Here is a 19,333-nt window from a genome sequence, read left to right as displayed (position 1 = left end):
GCATGGGTTTCATGCTCCAGTACCTTAGCCTCTCTTTCTGACACAACGTGTCGTGAATTATTATTAGAGGCCACAAGAAGTTGTGCTTGTTTAAAAAAAAATAAGAAAAGCTTGATAAACTTCTACAGTTTAATAGTTTTCAAAATCATTGACCATGGCAGCCCACTTGAAAACACTGAGTTTGGCCACAGAAACAGACTAGAGAGAGAGGCGGATTCCATTGCAGAACCTAATCCTTGTGAATGGAGAATGGACAGGGAGTGGAGGGGCTGTCTATGACATCTTTGGGTTTTATGGGATTTCTCCATACAAGAAAAACCAAAGTCCTCCACTCTCGCCCCACCAGATACAAACAGGCTATCATGGAGAACAAGAGCTAGAAAGAACACAGTCCCCACACTTACCAGGAACAGTATGCCACCCACCCTGTCATATGCACAAAGCCCTTCTGTGTTCCCCGGGTCCCCTGATATTCTAATTCCCAAGAACAAGCTCAAGGGCTAGCCACCTCCTTGGGTCCACCTATATACCAGTTATGCCCTGGGACCTGTGCAGTGAAGACTCTGTGTGTCCTTAGCACAGATAACTGTTAAGTCATCAGGGTACCAGTCTGCCCCCTTGCTAGAGATAGACCAGTGTTGGATTCCCGGGGTCTCATTGACTTGTTTTTCTACCACAATGCACTGGAGTGCCTGAAAAGTCAACAATGTACTTGAAATCAGAGTCAGTGTCTTCCCTGGTACCTTTTGGATTTAGACTCCACCAAAGATAGAGAAGGGGGAGGAGGGATGGTATGTCATGGAGAGATAGCTCTGATTTTTCCACGGGTTCACTTCAGAGGCTCTCAATGGCACACTTGCTGCCTACCCAGACCATCCAGTGTGGACCCTGGGACAATCTCACTAGCTCCGGAGAAGCCACAGGAAGGAAGAAGGGAAACTGCAGTCCTCTGCTATTTGAAGATCTGTCAAACAGAACAGACAACCTCCATGCTAGTCACTGGAAACATTTCCAGTTCTTGAGGGCGGGCAATGGGATACAGTGGGCCCAAGTCTAGAATACTGGCACAGGGAAAGGCTGCCAGGACTGACTGCCTCAGGCAACAGAAGCTGTGGGCTAAACAAGGGAATTTCTCAAATGTCTTCTTAGCCTCAGGACCCTGAATACACCCCCTCACATATTCAGGATGTCCAACTGAAAAGATCCAGTGAGACTGGTCCCGAACTGCTAAATCCAGAAAGAGACCTTGCTGACACTGCTGATGAGTAAATCCAACCCTGGTTCCTATCCTCGGATGCTCTGTTTTCCTCCATCTCTACCAACTCAGTCCAAGACCCCATCTCAGACCTATCTCCTGCCCCCAAAAACCCAGACATCATTTTTTTTTTTTGAGCTGAGGATAAAACTCAGGGCTTTGCACTTGCTAGGTAAGCACTCTACCACTGAGCTAAATCCCCAACCCCCCAGACATCATTTCTAATCATGCTTCCACAACCTACATCTAATGCAGCAACAAAGGTTCTCACCAGCACCCTCCTCCTCCTCCTCCTCCTCCTCCTCCTCCTCCCCCTCCTCCTCCTCCTCCTCCTCCTCCTCCTCCTCTGCTCCTCCCAACCAGCCAAGCCTCTACCATGTCCTACAGTTCCAGTGTGGGTTCAATGCCGGACTCTGACAAGAATGCCTGGCATTGTATCATCTTTGTCATAGGGACTGCCACTGCCCGTCATTCCCAGCCTGGAACATCACCACAGCTCCTCACTGGTCCTTTGCCTTCCCCCAGAATTAATTTTCAAAATGCCCACCCTTCACTGTGGACAAAGAGGCCGCCTATGACCTGCTCCTTCCTCCCCAGGGGCAACAATCTACCTCATTTCTACAGCTTTCTGAACCCCACTTTCTACATTCAGGACTGTTCCAACTCACTGTGAGCTCCATGGGGCCAAAACCTGGTCTTTCTTATGCCTCTGTGTGCCCAATTTCTGGAACAAAGTCTACATACGGTACAGGATTGCCTCCACACATGTGAAGAACATACGGCTGCAGCTTACCGGTGTCTCCTGAGAAAGGAAAAGCTTTCCTGGAAGCTGGGTGCTTCCTATCACTAGTAGGATAAACACACAGTGGGCTTATTGCAGAGGTGTCTCTAGACTGATGGGGAAAGCGACAGTCGGAGGCTCTTGCATGCCAGTTACTGTATTTTCGGTCCCTAGGCCCACACATCCTCCTCTCAGGCCACCATGACCCCAAGTCAAGCCACAGCCAAGCTCTCCCTGCTCCGAAAATGCAAAGGATGTTTCCTGGGCTCCAATGAAACCCGACAGATGCAGCTGATATCATCACCTACAACGCAGCATCATAATAACTGGTTATTACGAAAGGACAACTCACTGTGTTATCTGTACAGATCTACACTCCTGGGCTCAGGCAATCTTCTCGCTCCAGCCTCATATCTAAAGCTTTTAAACGGCAAAGACTGTGAAGGTTCTGTATGAACGGAGATACTGACATCTGACAGGAAAGTCAAGAGTTCAAATATCACATCCCACCCCCTAGACTGCTTTTCCTGCCAAAGAACCCATGAGATCCTGTAAAACCAAGAGCCATTACTGCAGTGGCATTATGGGTTGGCCTGGAAAACCACCAAGACTTTAAGCTGTGAAACATGAGCCGATAAATGCACAGGGCTTCTGGGTTTCCTAAAGTCTGACCTGAAGCTGAGCCACAGCAAGGAAATGCTCTGGTGTCCTTGCCAAAATGACAGTGTCCCCAAATGGAAGAGTGAGATAAAAGTCTGGCCCTGTTTTGGAGACAGACAAAAGAGCCCACCAGAGCGTTTGGTGGGACCGACACTGGCGAGATACAGGTTTTCCCTGTTTCCAGCCTGACCAATGCCACCCACCTCTATGTGTTGCTGTCATTTAGAACGGAAGTGAAGAGCAAGGAAGTCTTACTCTGAGATGGAGCGGCTCTCTGCAGCTGAGAGGCCCAATGTCACCAGGAAACCTACAGGGTGTCTCCAACCACTGCGAAGGCAAGGCATGCCTTGGGTGTGGTTATTCCCTTCATGTTCTCGGTTGAGTAGACACTCTCTAAAATCAAAGATGTGTCAAGAACACGCATACTTTTTGTGGCCATGGCCCTCAGTTTCCCACACAACACAGCACTTTGTAAGTAGGAATGGGGTAGGAGTCAAGCTGTGCCAAAGGCAAGTCTGCTGTGCCTGACCTCAGCTGAGTTCTCTGAAGGCAGTGAGGAGACCAGGGCTAGGCTGAGCCCTCCTAACCCTCAGGCACCCAAGCAGCCTGGGATCTTAACCCTTCTGCTCCAGGTCAGGTCCACACAGGTGAAATCTAGAGCTGGAGATGGCTTCTATACATTTAAAATATACATAAATTCAAAGCACAAGGTACAGATTCACTTCATGGCAAAGCATGTGCTGCCCAGATCTGAAGCAGTGGCTCCTCAGCTCCCTCACAGGGACTACTCTGGAGAAGGCTCAGCACCTACCCAGAGTGCTGAGCCCAAGTTTACAGACCTTATTTATCTGAAAGCCAAGGCCCCAATCACTTCTGCCTCTCAGCGATGCTGTGGAGATCACCCTCTAGTCCTATTCACCATGCCTGCAGCTTAAGACTCACTTCTCTAATAGAAAATCCTTTCTATGATTGTTGTCTGATCATAAAAATTAATGTCTCCAGGGAAGAATATATGGAAAGCAGAAAAGGTTTTGTTTTTTTTTTAAAAAAAAAAAAAAAAAAAAACAGTGTTAAGAATAATCAGCCAGACATTTTTGGGTTCCTGGTAAGAGCCCAGCAGAGTCTGCCTGATGAATGCTTCTAGAAGAAAACAGATCCCCCAGAGTCTAGAGCAGACAGGGTCTCAACAGAATGGGGAGGTGAGGTGAGCTTGCAGGGGCCCAGCTCTTACTGAGTCTGGAAGGATCATTGGACATGCCCTGTCCTGACCCACTCTGCCCCTCTGCTATTTCTCTCCTTCCTGTGATCGATCTTGTGCTCAGTGGTCCCCCTACCTAGAGCCTCTCCCAAATGTCCACACAGCTTACTCCAGGGTCATTCTCAAGGGCTCAATCTCCAACTCCTAGCCCCCTCCCCCCCATACCCACACACTCAAGTGCACACTGCAGCTCCCCATGCTCTCAACCCACTCTTCCGTTCCCTGCATGGCTCCTGATGCTGCCCCCCATCACTTGAGCTCCCGGGATGGCTGCTCTTCAGCATCTCTTCTCTGTGTCACACCACAGGTGCAACAACACAGCTCTGGTGAAATACAAGGGAGGAAGAATAGTAAAGGATGAGAGGCAAGAAATGGAGAGAAGAAAGGAGAATCCTCAAGTGGCGTGTTTACATCCAAGGGACAATGGGAGTGCTGAAATTCTGTGGTGGAAGGAAGAAGGGTGGGTGAGGAAGAGGCCCTTCCATCCAGTTCCCCTGGACCATGGCAAGGCTGTCAACTTGGAAATGAGGGCCAAAGGGGCCTCAGGAAGCTTGGAAACCCAAGTGATGGAAGCAGGCTTTCTTCTTAAAAACTTTATCCTAGATTCCTAGATAGGAAGACCTATCACAGAGGGTCAAGAACAGATAGTCTCCATCTGTTCTTGGAACACTATCTAGACTATCTAGTCAGCAGTTGCCTCCTTGGTGGCTCTCACAAGCCGGGGACTGTGACTGTAGACGTTAGAGGATGGGATGTCTTATGAAATGAGGACTCCGAGAAGAAGTGTATACAGGGTGACTCCAGCTGCTGGGCAGGCTGGGCGGTGGAGCACTCTTCACTAAGACACTAGACGACAACGGCAAAGAATGGTCAAGGTGCAGGATGACTCTGAAGATGGCGACGTGGGTGGAGCCTCTTAAAACAGCCTAGCAGAACTCTCTGGCAGGTGGCTGAACACACAAGTCTGGCCTTTGGAAGAGCAGACTGGACTGGAAGAAACCAAGGATTCACGGGTGTTGATAAAGGACTCCAAGATTTCACTACACTTGAGGAGGAGGAGGGAAATGGAGGAAGAGAGCATGGGAAGTGAGGGAGGAAGGGGAGCAGATGGAGGGGGAGGAAAGGAGGGAGCAGGGAGAGGGAGGAAGGGAGGGAGAAATTGTCGACAATTCTACTCCATTACTCTGCCTTCTTGTAAATGAGTAAGGCATGATCTGGTAACTGAGCTCCAACAAAAGGAAGGAATAAATGTGTGTTCCAGGCACACGCCATTAAAGGGGGAAAGAGTACATTCTTTCCTCTCTGCTTTGTTCACCCTGCTGTTGGACATGAGGACATGGATGAGATGGCTGGAGCTCTAGCAGCCTTTACATTCATGGGGGATGAGAACTAACCCCAAAAGATGGCGAAGTACCTAGAAAGCACCTAGTTCCCTAAAAATGTCATGAAACCTGTGCATCTCTTGGGCTGCCATGCTCTGACTTCCTCAAAGGAAGGGGAAATAAACTCATCTGCAGTGCTAACATTTGAAGATATTCTGCCTGGTGGAGACAGTCCCTAATGCTAACCAGAATACCAGTCAACTGGTCAACCTTGTCCTGTCTTCTTGCAGTAGGTCACTGTCCAGACAGAGCCTATCTCCCGGCTTGCCTATATTTACTTAAATCCTGCCTGCCCTTTGGAGGAGGGATCATATTCTGCCTCCCACTGGAGACTGCCCTTCCACTTCCTCCTGAACTCTGGCGCTGTCTGCCTGCCCCCTCTCCTCGGGCACCTGGCCCAGTTGTGCCTTCACAGTGAGTGACTCATGCCCCTACACTTATCCCCTGACTCCTCAGTGACTCCTCAGTGAGGTTCAGCATCAGCAGGGGCAAGGTCCCTGACTGCCAAAGCCAGGAGCTCCCTAGCCTTAGGGTGGGCCCCACAGAGCCAGCCGTTCACCTCTGCCTCCAGCAGGGATTAGGCAGGGGCCAGAAAGTAAGTGAATCAGTTTGGGAACAAACTGAGAGTATGAGAAGAGGTTGAGGGCCTGAGAAGGACAGATAAAACCAGATCCAGTGTGAAGAGATAGCTTTGAGAAAAGACCTGACACACCTTCCTCCTTGATAGTGTAGATACTGGGCTGCCTCATAGTACACACCAGCAGTCCACATCCACATAGCAGTGGTTTCTATGATAACAGAGCTTCCCCACCCCATCCCCCAGAGAGAGGACTAGAGCCTCAGTTCCCTTCAAAGAGCAGATTGGAGCTAAACAGTGGCATATGGCTATGGTATCCCAGCTCCTCAAGGAAGCTGAGGCATGGGGAATCCCTTGAACCCAAGAACTCAAGACCAACCTTGGCTGCAGCAAAACCCCAAGGGAGGCAGGAAGCCTACCATGTACATGGAGATACATGCTTGAGACTTATTCTTTACAAATCACTATCAACAATGATTACTCTAAAAAGTATGCTTCCAATAGGCTAAGAACAAACACGGTTCATTTAATTCAGAGAACAACGCAACACTGTTCATTCATGAAGGTGCCCCAGTGCTTTAAAAGTAACTTTGTAACTCTATTGTTGCACAACTCATTGTTAAAGGCCATGGAACAGGCAAAACAGGCCCAGTGCACTGATCACTCAGAGCTTAGTTGGTAACCTGCTGACACACCGGGAAGACGTCATCGAGATAATTACTACTGGGGAAGTTTAAACGGAAACTCTTAATTTAGAATAAGCCCAATGGAAACAAGCCCAGTTTCTTTGGAACCTTTCCTGAATGCCTCAAAAGCCCGTTATCATCAGAGCTATGACCTGGGGTTCCCAGAAAAGCCATCCAGCAGACTCAGAACACACTAACACACTGAGCAGTATCACTGTAGGCTAGAACACAGGAAGGTGAATTTGTCAGGTATGGAGAAGTTGAGGGGCAAGTTTCCTCTTTAAAATAGCACTAGTGTCTCTTTAACGTGTGCTTTTGGCATCAAGGGACAGCTATTTACCGTGTAGGAAGATGCAGGGTTTGGGGCAATTAACGGGTTACCCAGCTGTACTGGCCATTCTCTCCCAGACAGTTTGTGCACAATTTAGCAGTTCCTCTGCCTCTTCGCCTCAGCTGAAACTCAGGCGGTTTTAATATGCCTGCCAAAACTGCTCCTTCCGGGCCTAAAAGTCTCGAATTCTGTGCCAACCCCACGTGGCCAGATGCCACTTGGGGACAGCGCCTGTGGACACCAGGCCCGAAGCCCCAGGGAAAGCTGACTTTTCAGGCTGTCTTGCCACTTTTGACCACTAGGTGTCAGCAGTGAGCCAGAAGCCACACATCCTGAATGTCTAGGGCGCTTCTGCCAGACCCTAAAGCTGAAGCAGTTGAAATCTGATGCTGTGGCTTTTGGGGGACTAAGAGCGTTCTCGTCACATTCTCAGGCATTCATGAGCGATGCTCATTTCCTTGGCTGCCAACTCACCATGCAACCTCTAGGATGATTTCAATTTAGTGTATCCCACACACCCAGATGAAGAACTACCCTTTCAAAAGGACTGGGGTCCTGGCCCTGTCCCCAGGCCCAGAATGGTGAAATTTTAAAACCGCTTTTTACCTGTCCTCCCTATGAATATGTTACCAGTTCCCATTTCTGCTGAGTCTAGGGTCTTTCATTTGCTACATTTCAATGATACTCTTGCAGAGTCTATAAGGAAGGAAAACCCAACTAAGGGACCAGATTGCACGGAGCGGAGCATCACTTCACTGCCTGCTCTGTGGGGCTGGATGTTAATTGGTCCCTCTAACTGAGTGTGGTACCTTCAACTAAACATGAGTGGGCAGTTTACTGTAAGACTGGAAGCTGTCCTTAACTGGCCCTTTTAAAGCCAGAGTTCCAGGCCTCCCTGGACCCAGGACCCATCCTTGGGAACATAAGACCAGGTCTTGGCAGAAATCTCGTGACTACATATCCACCAGAAGAGCCCCCTAGTCACCTCTACACAGGCTCCCTGCAGAGCACTCCTAGTGTGTTCCCTCAATTTCATTCTCAGCCGTAGCCAAAGATGCTGAGAGCAGAGGAGAAATACAGTCTATGGAGAAGGGCCCAGAGGGTCAGCTTATGATGCTAAATGGTACCACTGAGGCCCGAGACCTAGGAAGGCTGTCTGGTAATGGGGGTGGGGGCAAACTTGACCAGGCCATCTTCAGAAAGTCTCAACTGCCTAACGCTGCAGTGGAAAGATGCAGGACATTTCTGATGGAGAGTCACCAAACCAAGTATATCCACAGTATCACCTGCTGCCATAGGAACTACCTTAGGAGAACCGGCATGGTACCACCCCTGTTTACTTGTGTCTGTATTTCTTTACCCACAAAGAACATTACACAAAGCAACTAGGACAAGCTGAAGGCATGGCTCAGGCAGAGGCACCGTGATACTAAGGACCCCTCGTGAGACAACTGTCACCTGCCTCTCATGTTGGTTTCGTGGCTCTGTGACACACACTCCACTCCACCCGGTAGAGCCTTTCTAGGCCAGAACCTCAAGAACTGATGTTTTGGGGTGCAAAAGAAGAGCCCTCAGGACCACTCTGAGCAGAGCACAAAACTAGTCTCTCACCACTTGCTGAGGATGAGGAGCAATGTTGGACGGCTCCAGAGAAGGACGTGGTACAGTTCTGCCAGAGATCAGTCGTGTGTCCATTGCCCACAAGCCATTGCTGCAAAGAATCAAATGCCCCAGTTAGTGTCGCAGTGAGGAGGGAAGGAGGAAAAGGGACAGGGTGAGGACAATAGAGCAGCCATCACCTGTAGGCCTGCCCTACCCCATCCTGCCCATCGAGATCAGCTTGGGCCACTCCCTAGCCCGATCACCTGGAGGCCTGACCCTCCCCCTTCCTGCCCTCAGCACAGGCCACTCCCTGGTAAAGTTAACACCTGTGATCCAGGAATGAGAGGTGACAGTCTGATACAGATATCACCATGTCGAGGTGGGAATAGTGTTTTGTGTGTGAAAAGCTCTTTGGAAATATAAAGATATCACACACAGAGAGAGACACCCACATATACACATGCTACCACACGAAGAGGTCTGGGGCATAATAGGAACCAGGGACTTGCCCAAGGACAACTGCACTCAAGTGCTACCCCCACCACATACACATCTTCTGGGCCTCATTCCTAGTCATGAGCTCTCTAAGCCTACTTCCTTTTGTTTGTTTGTTTTTTGTTTTCGAGACAGGGTTTCTCTGTGTAGCTTTGGAGCCTGTCCTGGAACTCACTCAGTAGCCCAGGCTGGCCTCAAACTCACAGAGATCCACCTGCCTCTGCCTCCCGAGTGCTGGGATTACAGGCGAGTACCACCACCGCCTGGCTAAGCCTACTTCTTTACGTATATACTTCTTGAGTGGGCATCGAGGGGTCAGGGTTTTATGTAGCCCAGGCTGTCCTCAAACTCTCTATGAAGCCAAGGATGACCTTGAACTCCTGACCCTTCTGCTTCTACCTCAGGAAGTGCTGAAATTACAGGCAGGCACTACTCTATGTAAGCTCAAGCCATGCTAGGAACTGAACCCAGGCCTCCCGCTTGCTCACCAGGCACTGTGCCAACTGAGCTTATGGCTCCTACTGCTGTCAAGATGAGCATCAACCATGGTTCATAACGCAGACCTTGTAAATAACAACGCAATTTACAAATCCCAAACCTGTTTCTCAGAAACCTCACTTCCACCATGCCTTACCCTAAGTCATTAAGGCCAGAAGCATACATCTTCATTGGCAAGAAAATAAACTTAAAAATAAATTAATCCACCGTGTTTGACAGCTTCACAACCAGTTATTTCCCTGGTCAGCTCTTATCAGTGGAAGGAAGTCCCCTAAGATACTGCAGGCCTGCTGCAAAATACTGGCTAGAGACTTGCAAACTTTTTTCCAGCTAAGTCGATTTTAACTTGATAACTCCAAGTCCTAAAGAGTTTTATAAATGGAACAACTCATCTGAACTATTGATTTGGGGGGTGGGGTAAGACTTTATAAATTGCCCACCTAGTTCAAAGAGGCTACAACAAGGAGGAAAATGCAGTCCAATCTTATCAACTGGGGGCCAAGAACCATGTTATCTGCCCTGCTGTCCTTTGGCTCAAAAGCCTGACCAGCTAAGTTCCTGCAGTTCTTGCTCACTTTCTACCCCTGACTCTGGCCCAACCTTCTCACAGGACTGAAAAGAAACGGGTGGCCAGAAAGTGAAAAAGCAAACGCCCCTGGGCCTCTGAGATGTTCAGCTGTCTGCAAATACCATGCCAGCTTTGGCACTTGGAGAAGCACCTGGAAACTCAAAGCAGAGCTAGCTGCCGCCCCACGGGGAGCCTCCCCTGCCCGCCCGCACTCACGCTGACGATGGTGGAGACGAACAGCAACACTAGCAGGGCGATGTGGAGGAACAGGATCCCCAACAACAGCAGGAGCATGGTGACTGGGAGTTGGGCTCGGGCTCTGTGGAGCGCTGCCTGCACGGAGAAGGAGGCGGGTGTGAGGCTTCTGGCTCTGGCCCTGGCCCGGGGGCCCAGCTGGCCGAGAGGGGGCGGCAGCCGCCATCCCTATCCCCGCCCAGCGCCTGCGGGCGATCAAACATCTTTTGCCTTTGGAACAAAACAAGCAAGTGGTACGCACGTCTCGAACACCCCGGGAGGCGCGCGTTGGAGAGGAGTTTCCAGTAGGATGAGCAGAGGCCACAGCGAGCCTCCGCCCAGCCTGGGCGCCTCTCGGGGCTCGTGGGACTTGGGAGGCCACATCCCTGCCCCAAGTCACGGGGCGGATTCCCCCGGGGGGCGGAAGGCTCAGCGGGTGGCGCCAGGATTGTAACCAGCGGCCTGGGGTCGCCCGCCGCCCGAGGCTGCTTTCCCAGACCCCAGAGTGCCTCGCGTTCCGTTACTTGCCTCCAAGTTTCCACCGGGTTTTGCCAGAGGAGAGGAGCCGCCCCGCCCTAGGCTCAGCCTAGACGCTGGCAGCTCCGGGATAGGGAGAGCAGGCGGGCTGGAGGACTGCCCGGCTCCCGAGCTTCCCGCGCGCGGGGCTCCCGCCTTCTCTGCGCCCCAGGGGGTTAAGGGCCTTCAGCCCCGCTAGTTCCACGCTCTCCCCGCTGCCCCAAACGGCCCCACGGACAGGCAGACTGAGCCCGCCGCAGGCAGGGCCCCCACGCGTATCCCGTTCAGTTTTCCATCCCGAATGGATGCTCCAGGAGCCCTATCCTGGGGTGCTGCTGACTCGCGGGAAGGAGACTGTGAAAGGGCTGGTTGAATCTGAGAATTCCCACAGATCAGAACTGGCAAGATGTGTTTCTGAAGTCGGGAGATCCTACCCTCACAGACTTTAGGGAGCTAAAGCTTGGGTGATCGATAGCGAATGTGTACAGTTGTGAAAGACCTGGCTACAGCTGGGTGGACCAGTTAAGGACAGAACCTTGGGCCAAGGAGACTTCAGAATAGTTTTGACGAATATTCTATCCCAGACACCTCCCTTTTCCTCCCAAGGAAAACATCAAAAACAAAAATCCAGGAATGCACAGAAGATATAAATAGGATTTTTCCATGCTTTGCAGAAAATTTAAATTACAGTGGAAAGCTTCAAGGAGCCAGGAGCAAGAGCAGATAAGGCTAGGACCTGAAGGGCTAGAGGTCTGGGATACTATCCTAGGTATTTTAACAGTACATCGTCTGGAAAGAATTGCATGGCTGCCCCAGCCACCCTCTATCCAGACACCGCCACTACCCTGAGGTCTGAATGCTGTGAAGGCAAGTCCTAGGTGTGTCCCTGGGGTAAGGCTAGGAAAGAAGCAGGCAGGGGTCTCAGCGCTCTGGCCAACAGGCGGCCCTGTGGCGGGCAGGAACCAGGTCACCACTCTAGGGCACCATCTCCAGATGATGCACAGGTTTATCCCCCACCTCCTTCACTTTCCCTACCAACTTACTTGCAGTTGAAAGAGACAGCTGTCTCAGAGCAGAGTGGCCTCGGGCACAAACTCCGGTGCGACCTCTGGGTTGCTGGCGTCCCCCAAAGACAGCTGTGCTGTGGGGCTGTGCGCGCGCAAAGCAAGGGGGCAGTGGGAGGCTCCCGGCGTTCCCCTTTAACGGGAACTACGCCCTGTTTGCGTCGCTGCAGAAGGGTGTGTCCCGGGGTCAGCGTGTGCGGGAGGGCGGACCTCCCCGAGGAGAGGGGGCAGGCGGGCGGGGCGCCGACTGCCCCAGACAGTTACTTGGACTTAAAGACACTCACTCCGGAAAAAGCAGATCGCGGCGAAAAGCTAGACTTTTACTCGAAGCTGGAGGCCCCTGGGCTTCTCACCTCCCACCTCCCCTAGCTCTGTGGTACTTGGACCCTGTTGACCGATAAATCATACCTTCGCCCCTCACTCCCACATGGGTAAAGCTTGCTGGGCATCATGCCGCATGTGCGCAGGGCTCGGTTTCCGGGAGCACCAAAGTGGACTGTGCCCATGCTGGGTTACTGGGACTGGATCCCCTCTCCTACCGACAGCCCTGTCCTCTGGGGCCTTGCACACCTGGCTCGGTTGCGCTGGGGTCTTAACTGGGCTTGTCCTCAAAACACCCATCCCCGCCATCCTATTCCTGCTTGTACCTAGAAAGTGTGCTGGCTTCTTGGGATTCGGAGGACCTTGCTGGGACCAGAATCCGAGGGCGAGGGGCAGGTTGACAAAGAGACAGGGAGCCCTCAGACCTGGTTCCTCCTAGCTTTGGCAAACACCAGATTACAACCGCATATAAGCTCCAGGCGAAGTTTGCCTGAGGCAATCTGGCCTAGCTCCCAGCCTTGGCTGGAGCCCTGGCCACAAGGGTAGGGGGGGTGAGGGAACTGGCCATCTGAGGTGCGGAAGATCAGCCAGAGAAACTAGCTGATTCATAGCCGCCTGAGTGTGGCCCTCCCAGAGTTATAGAGGGAGAGGCTAGCCAGCTCTTCTTGGAGATGTGCCCAAGTAGGCATCAGGTCACCTGTGTCCGGCTGACTGAGCAAGGAGCCAATGTGTTAAAAGTCTCTACCCGCACATCCACACCCTCCCTACCTATTATGAGTAGTGAGTAGTGTGTCATCAAGCCCTAGATGACTCAAATAGTTCCATGTTATTTTGCTATTTGAAAGTAGCCACTATTTGAACTAAGTGTAAATTCTTGCTCATGAAATAAAAATAAATAATAAATAAATCTGAAGGGTTCTTCAGACAAATGATCTCTTGAATTTTCTTACCAGATGAAAAAGAATACTCGCAAAATTGGTATTCAACGGCCTTGTCTGTGCCAGGTGTTTTTCCTGGGCTTGGCACGGGAGGATGAGAGGAGGTGAGGTGTGGTGGTTGAGGTCCAGGCTCTGTGCTCAGGTACACCTAATCAGCCAGCTCCCTCCTGGTTGTAGGCACTCACTGAGCAGCCTCAATGTTTTCAATGTTTCTGGAAAGAGCTACTGGTACCCTCTCGGAAGGGCGTGGTGATCCATCAAGAAGATATGCTCAAAGCCCTTAGCGGTGTGTCTGGAACAAAATGCAGGCCCAGGCCACAAACGCACCGCTATTATAAGAATACCGCATTTAACGTTCACAGCCCTACAAGGCAGGCCTGTCCACCTCCATACTAAAATAGATTAGACTACCCAGAGCTACACAGCTACATGGAATGCACGTGGCCTGAGAATGACAGAGGAAATGGAACTAAGTCTTTCATCTTATGGGTCATTTTCCATGTCAGATGTGTCCTAGCAGTCACTGCTGCGCTCTTACTTAAAACCTTCTGTGTTCTAAGCATTCCCAACGGCATCTGGATTCTCTTCCCTTTCTGTCTCTTAAGTGAACTTCTAGAGGCAGTCTACTATGCATCCTGAAAAGGGGGTGGTTGCAGGCGCAGCCACAGCTCCTCCCCGTTGTTTGAACTTGGTATTTTAGTCAATAATCTCCTCGGTCACAGACACACCACAAGCTGCCAGAAAGGTGACACCATCTGTCCCTTGCTGCCTCTTGCTTCCTGGCCATCTCTCAGTGCTGGAGAGGAAATGCTACTGAGGAAGTGCTGAGCAAGCCTAGCCACACCCAGAGCCTCTGGCCACAGGTGGGACAAGGCCATGTCCCAGCCCCGAATGCCAGCAGTGTGAATACTGCTGCTTGCACTAGGGTAGGGGGCATCTAGGGGCCCCTTTCCCTTCCAATCTGGATGTATTCAGGTTCTAGATGCTCTCAGATCATGCTCTTGTCTCCCAGCCAAATACACACCCGGGTTTTAAGCAAACTCCCGAGTCCCTGTTGTTTTCGATACCGATGTGCCATCTCCACTACAGTCATTTCCATTGGCAGGTTTACAATGGATGGGAATTGAATTGCCACTCACAGTACCCAGAGGCATCATTTGCCAATCAAACTCACCAGAACAACGGTGTAATGCCTTCTTCCACACGGATTTTCTTTGCAGTCAAATGCAAAGGATGGAAGGCAAGCCTTCCCCACAGGACAGCAGATGTCCACAGCAGACAGGAATCTGAGCTCTGCGGCTTCCAGTCAGGCTCCCTGAGATGTTCTCTGGTGGAGCTCCCTGTGACTGAGGCCGGACTAGGCGTCTTTCCAGTTTATTTAGGGGCTGGTCCAATGCTGGGATATGTCATGGTGGCCTGAGAGGTTCTCAGCCTCTACTATTTAAAGAGACAGTATTCACTGTGTATCCTCTGGAAGAGAGTGATCCCAAGAGGCCCTGCAGGAAATGAAGAGCTTGGAATGAATTTGGGTGTTCCTGAACCTGATAACCCAGGGCTTTTCTCCCTGGAAATACTAGCCTATGTACAAGCAAAGACATCCAGCCCATTCTCAATTGGCTTTCTGTAACTCTGCAGATTCTGCAGGATTGAAATATACTGTGTAATGGGTATATACACACAGTGTTAACAATGCAAAAAAAAACCAGCATCATTTTACAGCATTCCAGCATGGCACAAATTAACCCCTCAGTACATCACACCAGAGAACCAAGTCAGCTCCATTTTGCTATGTGCCCAGTTAGCAAGCATCCATGCTACCTGCTCTTTCTGCCTTGACAACATACCATGCTCCAACATACCATGCTGGCAGTGTGCTAGAATGGGAGTTAAGGAACTGTGTCTTCCATCTCTGTCTTTAATGTGTCTTCCTCAAATCACTATTAAATATTGACCTGTGTGAGATCATTCATTTCAAGTAAACAACCCTCTGCAGAAAAGGTTTCTGACCTATCAGGTAGGCTACACTGGAAGAGCAATTGGGGAGTTGAGAGCTTGGTAAATGATGTTCATTGCATTTTTTTCAACTTACCCCACCCCTTCCAACTCATAGAAAGGGTCCCCATCACTAGCAACTGTCTTGAAGCAGATTCTCATCTAAAATAAAGGGAAGAGGTTTAATTGAATAGATTTCCTGGAATCCTGGCAACTCCCCAATCTCTTATGTCAGGGACTCCCACTCTGGATCAACCCAGAGTTTGAGGAAGTCCTTGTCTTCCACAGAGACCTTACATCTTGTTGGGCTCCCTCGTCGGGAGCAAGTCCAAATGGTCCAATTGTTCCACTCACAGCCAGCATTCTTCTAGTTCCCCCAAAGCACCTCTTCCTCCCTTTGCTCAGCCCTGACTGCTGCTTAGAAGCAACTGAGAACTTTGCCAATGATCTCACCCGGGTCCATGCCAGACATGCTGACATTAGTGGTAAAGGACTCGGGCAGGTCGCATGTCACATTCTGCTTCTCCAGCATGTCCCACGGCCCACCTGGGTGTCCTGGAGTTAGTTAGTTCACTCTTGCTTTTCCTTCAAACTTCCATCTGTGGCTCAGTCCAAACTGGGTCAAAGCTGGGGGTAGTCTACCTTATTGTGTGAGATATGGGCTAGTCTTACCAGGTGAAACTGGGAGTGGTATGGACAAGAGAGCCTATCCCAATCCTCCTCTGACATGGCCTGCACAGCATTCTGCAAAGTGAGGAGCACAATTCCTTCAACCTTTACAGACATCCCCCTAGTGGGTGTTCCCATGATTAAACTGAAGATCGCAAGGCAGAACCTATTGGCCCTTGGTCCAGGACAAAACAGTCACGGCATGGATTTTCCATCTGGACCAGTCAGGTCAGCCAGTCCTTTGCTCCATGGGCCACTCTTCCCTAGATCCACCTTCTCAATCTGTGTCTCTTTTGGTCCCTCCAATCAGTAGCCAGGCCCTGGAAGACCTGCTGGCTATCGGCTCCATCCAACGCTTGTCTTCTCCCATCAGAACTAGGTTGTCTCCCTCTTCCCACCTGAGCCACCTGAGGAAAATGTCCTTCTGGTTCTCTTCCTCTCTCAGCCAACTAGGACTTCATCCCAGCCACAAAGAACATCCTATTGAACCACTTGCCACAATAATCACATAGAACGGTCACCCAACCATATTAATCAGTGTAGATGTTGCCTCCCTTTACACACAGGGAAAGTAAGACTTGTGCAACTTCACGGAGGAGACAGTGAAGTTCCCCCAGACTGGCTAATTCTACCAGCAGAATGTTTCGGCTGCACTGGAGTTTGAGTCTCTCAGGAGTGATCACCCCACTCAGAAGTCATGGACTAAAATAATAGCATTAGCCATTCATATCTACCAGATGCCCATTAAGATCAAGTACCACCATGAGCATCATCTGAATCAAATCACTAATCTTTGCAGTGACTTATGAAATGAGTACCAATGTCACCCTCTTTTATAAGAAGGGACACAGCATGACAGCAAGTGACTTTCTCTAGACTCCACTGTAGAGCCCATACTTAGGACCCATTCTGTCTTGCTTCTCGCTACATCTAGAATATTTCTAGTACATCTTTAACATTAGGCTTCTGTCAACTTTCTAGAATTCAATTTCCTTTTTCATGAAAGATACTCTTCATATACGTTTAGTCAGTCACATTTCTTTTTCCGTTAAAAGGGAAGGTTATACCAGTCCCCTTGGTACTGATTTCCAGCGTCCAACCTCATTCTACTACAAAGCCAGGCACTTCTGCATGGAAGAAAATCCGTATCACACACATCTGCCTAACACCTGTACCAGGGCAACTCCCAGAAGAAACAGTTGGTTCCATGAGACTGTCACTGTTGTCCTTGTGGAATAGGACTTAAGCAGACTCTGCAGGAGGAAGCCCTTTGTGCATTTGGCAACTGATAAAATGCTGTTGTCTACAGCATCCTACCCAGAGGGAAGCATTATAACCATTTCCATGTGAAGGAGCCGAGGCATGAAGAATTCATGTGTTTTTCCCAGGATCAACTCCCAAAGGCCAGGCTGGGACATAAGGCCAGATCCCTGCTTCTCAAACCTGTGGCTTTCCATCCCGCACACCTCCAAGAGCAGGGCAGAGGTGAGCCTGGACTTGGCATGTGACCAGATGATGAAGCGGTCACTGAAGCATCTATCCCCCATCACTAGCTGGACAGTGTTCACACAGCAAAGGGAGCCTGTGCTGCCTCACAGGAGCCTGTGTGGGAGTTCTTGGCCCAACCTGGATGCAGCTGGTCTGGAAGGGTTTTCAAAAGTCAGCTCACTGGCTCTGGATGCATCTGTACTGTTCTGACCTCGTGCAAGAGCAGCTTATTAGAACAAGCAAAGAGAGAGGAGGATGGAAAGAAGGAATAGGCATTAGTGTGACTTCCATTGACCACTCTGTCAATGCACACATTTGAAATTATGTCATGTCCAAGGCTCTGGAAGATGGGAACATGTCCTGTATAAACAAAGAAGCAAGCAGAAACCAGAGCCCGCCCCCCACTATACCACACTCATACCACACTATACCACACTATACCACACTCATACACCATACCACACATACACACACATGCATACACACACACACACACACACACACACACACACACACACACACACGCATGCATACACATGACACCATATACCACATACATACATGCCACACACATGCATACATGTGTGCACACATACACACCACATCACATACATACCACACACATGTACCCCACATACAAAATACACACACATATATTATACACACTGTATGCACACATTACACACACACACACACACACACACACACATCCTAACCTGGCAAGTGACAGTTTTATCTCAGAATAAAGTGCGTCTTCAGCTCTTTCACCTGTGGGAGAGAGAAAGCACAGAATAATTATGTTGCAGACACACACAAAAACCAACAGAGCACAAAAGACTCTTTGTGCCTGAATGTGTTGTTGCTTAGGGAAGGCGGATTCCAGAGATGCAAGGAGAAGGGAGAAAGCAGCCTTTCTCTGACATCTCATGAGCTGGCAGAGAGTCGTTTGAGCGAGAGAAGGTCAGAAACAGACATGTATTTGCAATGCTGAAGCTTTTCTAAAACTCCTAGTCTTCAGTGGCAGGCTTCTGCTCCGACAGAGGTAGGGAACTGGAGCAGTCTTGCTGCAGAGCCTGGAAATGCGGAAGCAGGCAATGATGGTCCAGGCTCCTGCAGACCAGCCATGGTTCTGCTTAGAAAGACAGCCTGGACTTGATCTGAGATATATAGAGAGAGGTGACAGGAACCACTACATATCCCAAAAGGATGTCTGAGACAGGCTGGTTAAGAAATAGTCATTCACCCCCAGCTAGAGCAATTGGGGATCTGGGAAAATGACCCTGTTATGGTCCCCTGGCATCTCATTCTGCCTGCACCTCTGAGTCTGAGGCATAGCAGTTGGTCTGAGAATGAACCTGAGGGCAGATGTTTGCTCCATCTGAGATCCTCCAACTACTTCTGAAGTGTGAAACCTTAGCTACATCAGGAAGGTCACAGGCAGAGGTCAAAGGTCAAACCCTTTCAAGAGGTTCAAAGGAAAAGTGGGCAACATTTCAAGCATGTTTCCTCCTCATTGTTATGGACCAGGAAATACTTAATCCAGGGAACTTCAGTGGCAAGCTGGGGCTTCGTGTGGAGATTGTTTTAGAAATTTGAGTTCAGAATTTTAGAAGTTTTTTGAAAATAGACTTGGATAAGTGAAAAACTGGCTATCAAATGTATTAATTATGGTACTTCGTATAATGAAAGAAGTTATGAATAATCAGTAAATTTCATTACAGCCATAATCTCAGCTATTATAGAAATCTTAAAAGTAATATAAAGGGGGAGAATAATGAAATGCAGAGACATGCATAATAACATATGCAATATTATACTCATAATTTATTGAGCATTTTCTGTGTATCAGTGCTAATCATCTCATTTAATACATAGTTGGCAGACAGTTGTGCCCAAATATAAACTTTGGCCATCAGGCCGCATTCTTAACTACTCAACTCCATCAAGTGGACAGCTTTGTTTGGTTTTTACTTTTTTTAAGGTATTGAGGATTGAACTTTCACATGCTAAGCAAGTAC

At 49.6% G+C, this 19,333-nt stretch overlaps 1 protein-coding gene across 4 annotated transcripts in view; it reads right to left on the bottom strand.

Annotated features, from left to right (window-relative positions):
• Pmp22 (peripheral myelin protein 22) overlaps positions 1–14,456 on the bottom strand; it is a 31,759-nt gene extending 17,303 nt beyond the window's left edge. The window contains exons 1-3 of one of the 4 annotated variants that reach the window (XM_036198355.1): positions 14,341–14,456; positions 10,310–10,426; positions 8,542–8,641 (exon numbers count right to left, since the gene is read on the bottom strand). In XM_036198355.1, the coding sequence (XP_036054248.1) occupies positions 8,542–8,641; positions 10,310–10,387 (178 nt within the window). In that variant the 5' untranslated portion in view covers positions 10,388–10,426; positions 14,341–14,456. Of the gene's footprint in view, positions 1–8,541; positions 8,642–10,309; positions 10,427–10,589; positions 10,678–10,855; positions 10,928–11,886; positions 12,086–14,340 lie in introns of those variants that run through there. The other 3 variants (XM_036198352.1, XM_036198353.1, XM_036198356.1) reach the window with 3 other exon arrangements.
• Between the last annotated feature and the right edge of the window lie 4,877 nt (positions 14,457–19,333).

The sequence above is a fragment of the Onychomys torridus genome, chromosome 8, assembly GCF_903995425.1.
Source record: "Onychomys torridus chromosome 8, mOncTor1.1, whole genome shotgun sequence".
Classification (NCBI taxonomy): domain Eukaryota; kingdom Metazoa; phylum Chordata; class Mammalia; order Rodentia; family Cricetidae; genus Onychomys; species Onychomys torridus.
Note: the sequence above shows the minus strand (reverse complement) of the source record. Positions and strands in the feature narration are given on the sequence as shown.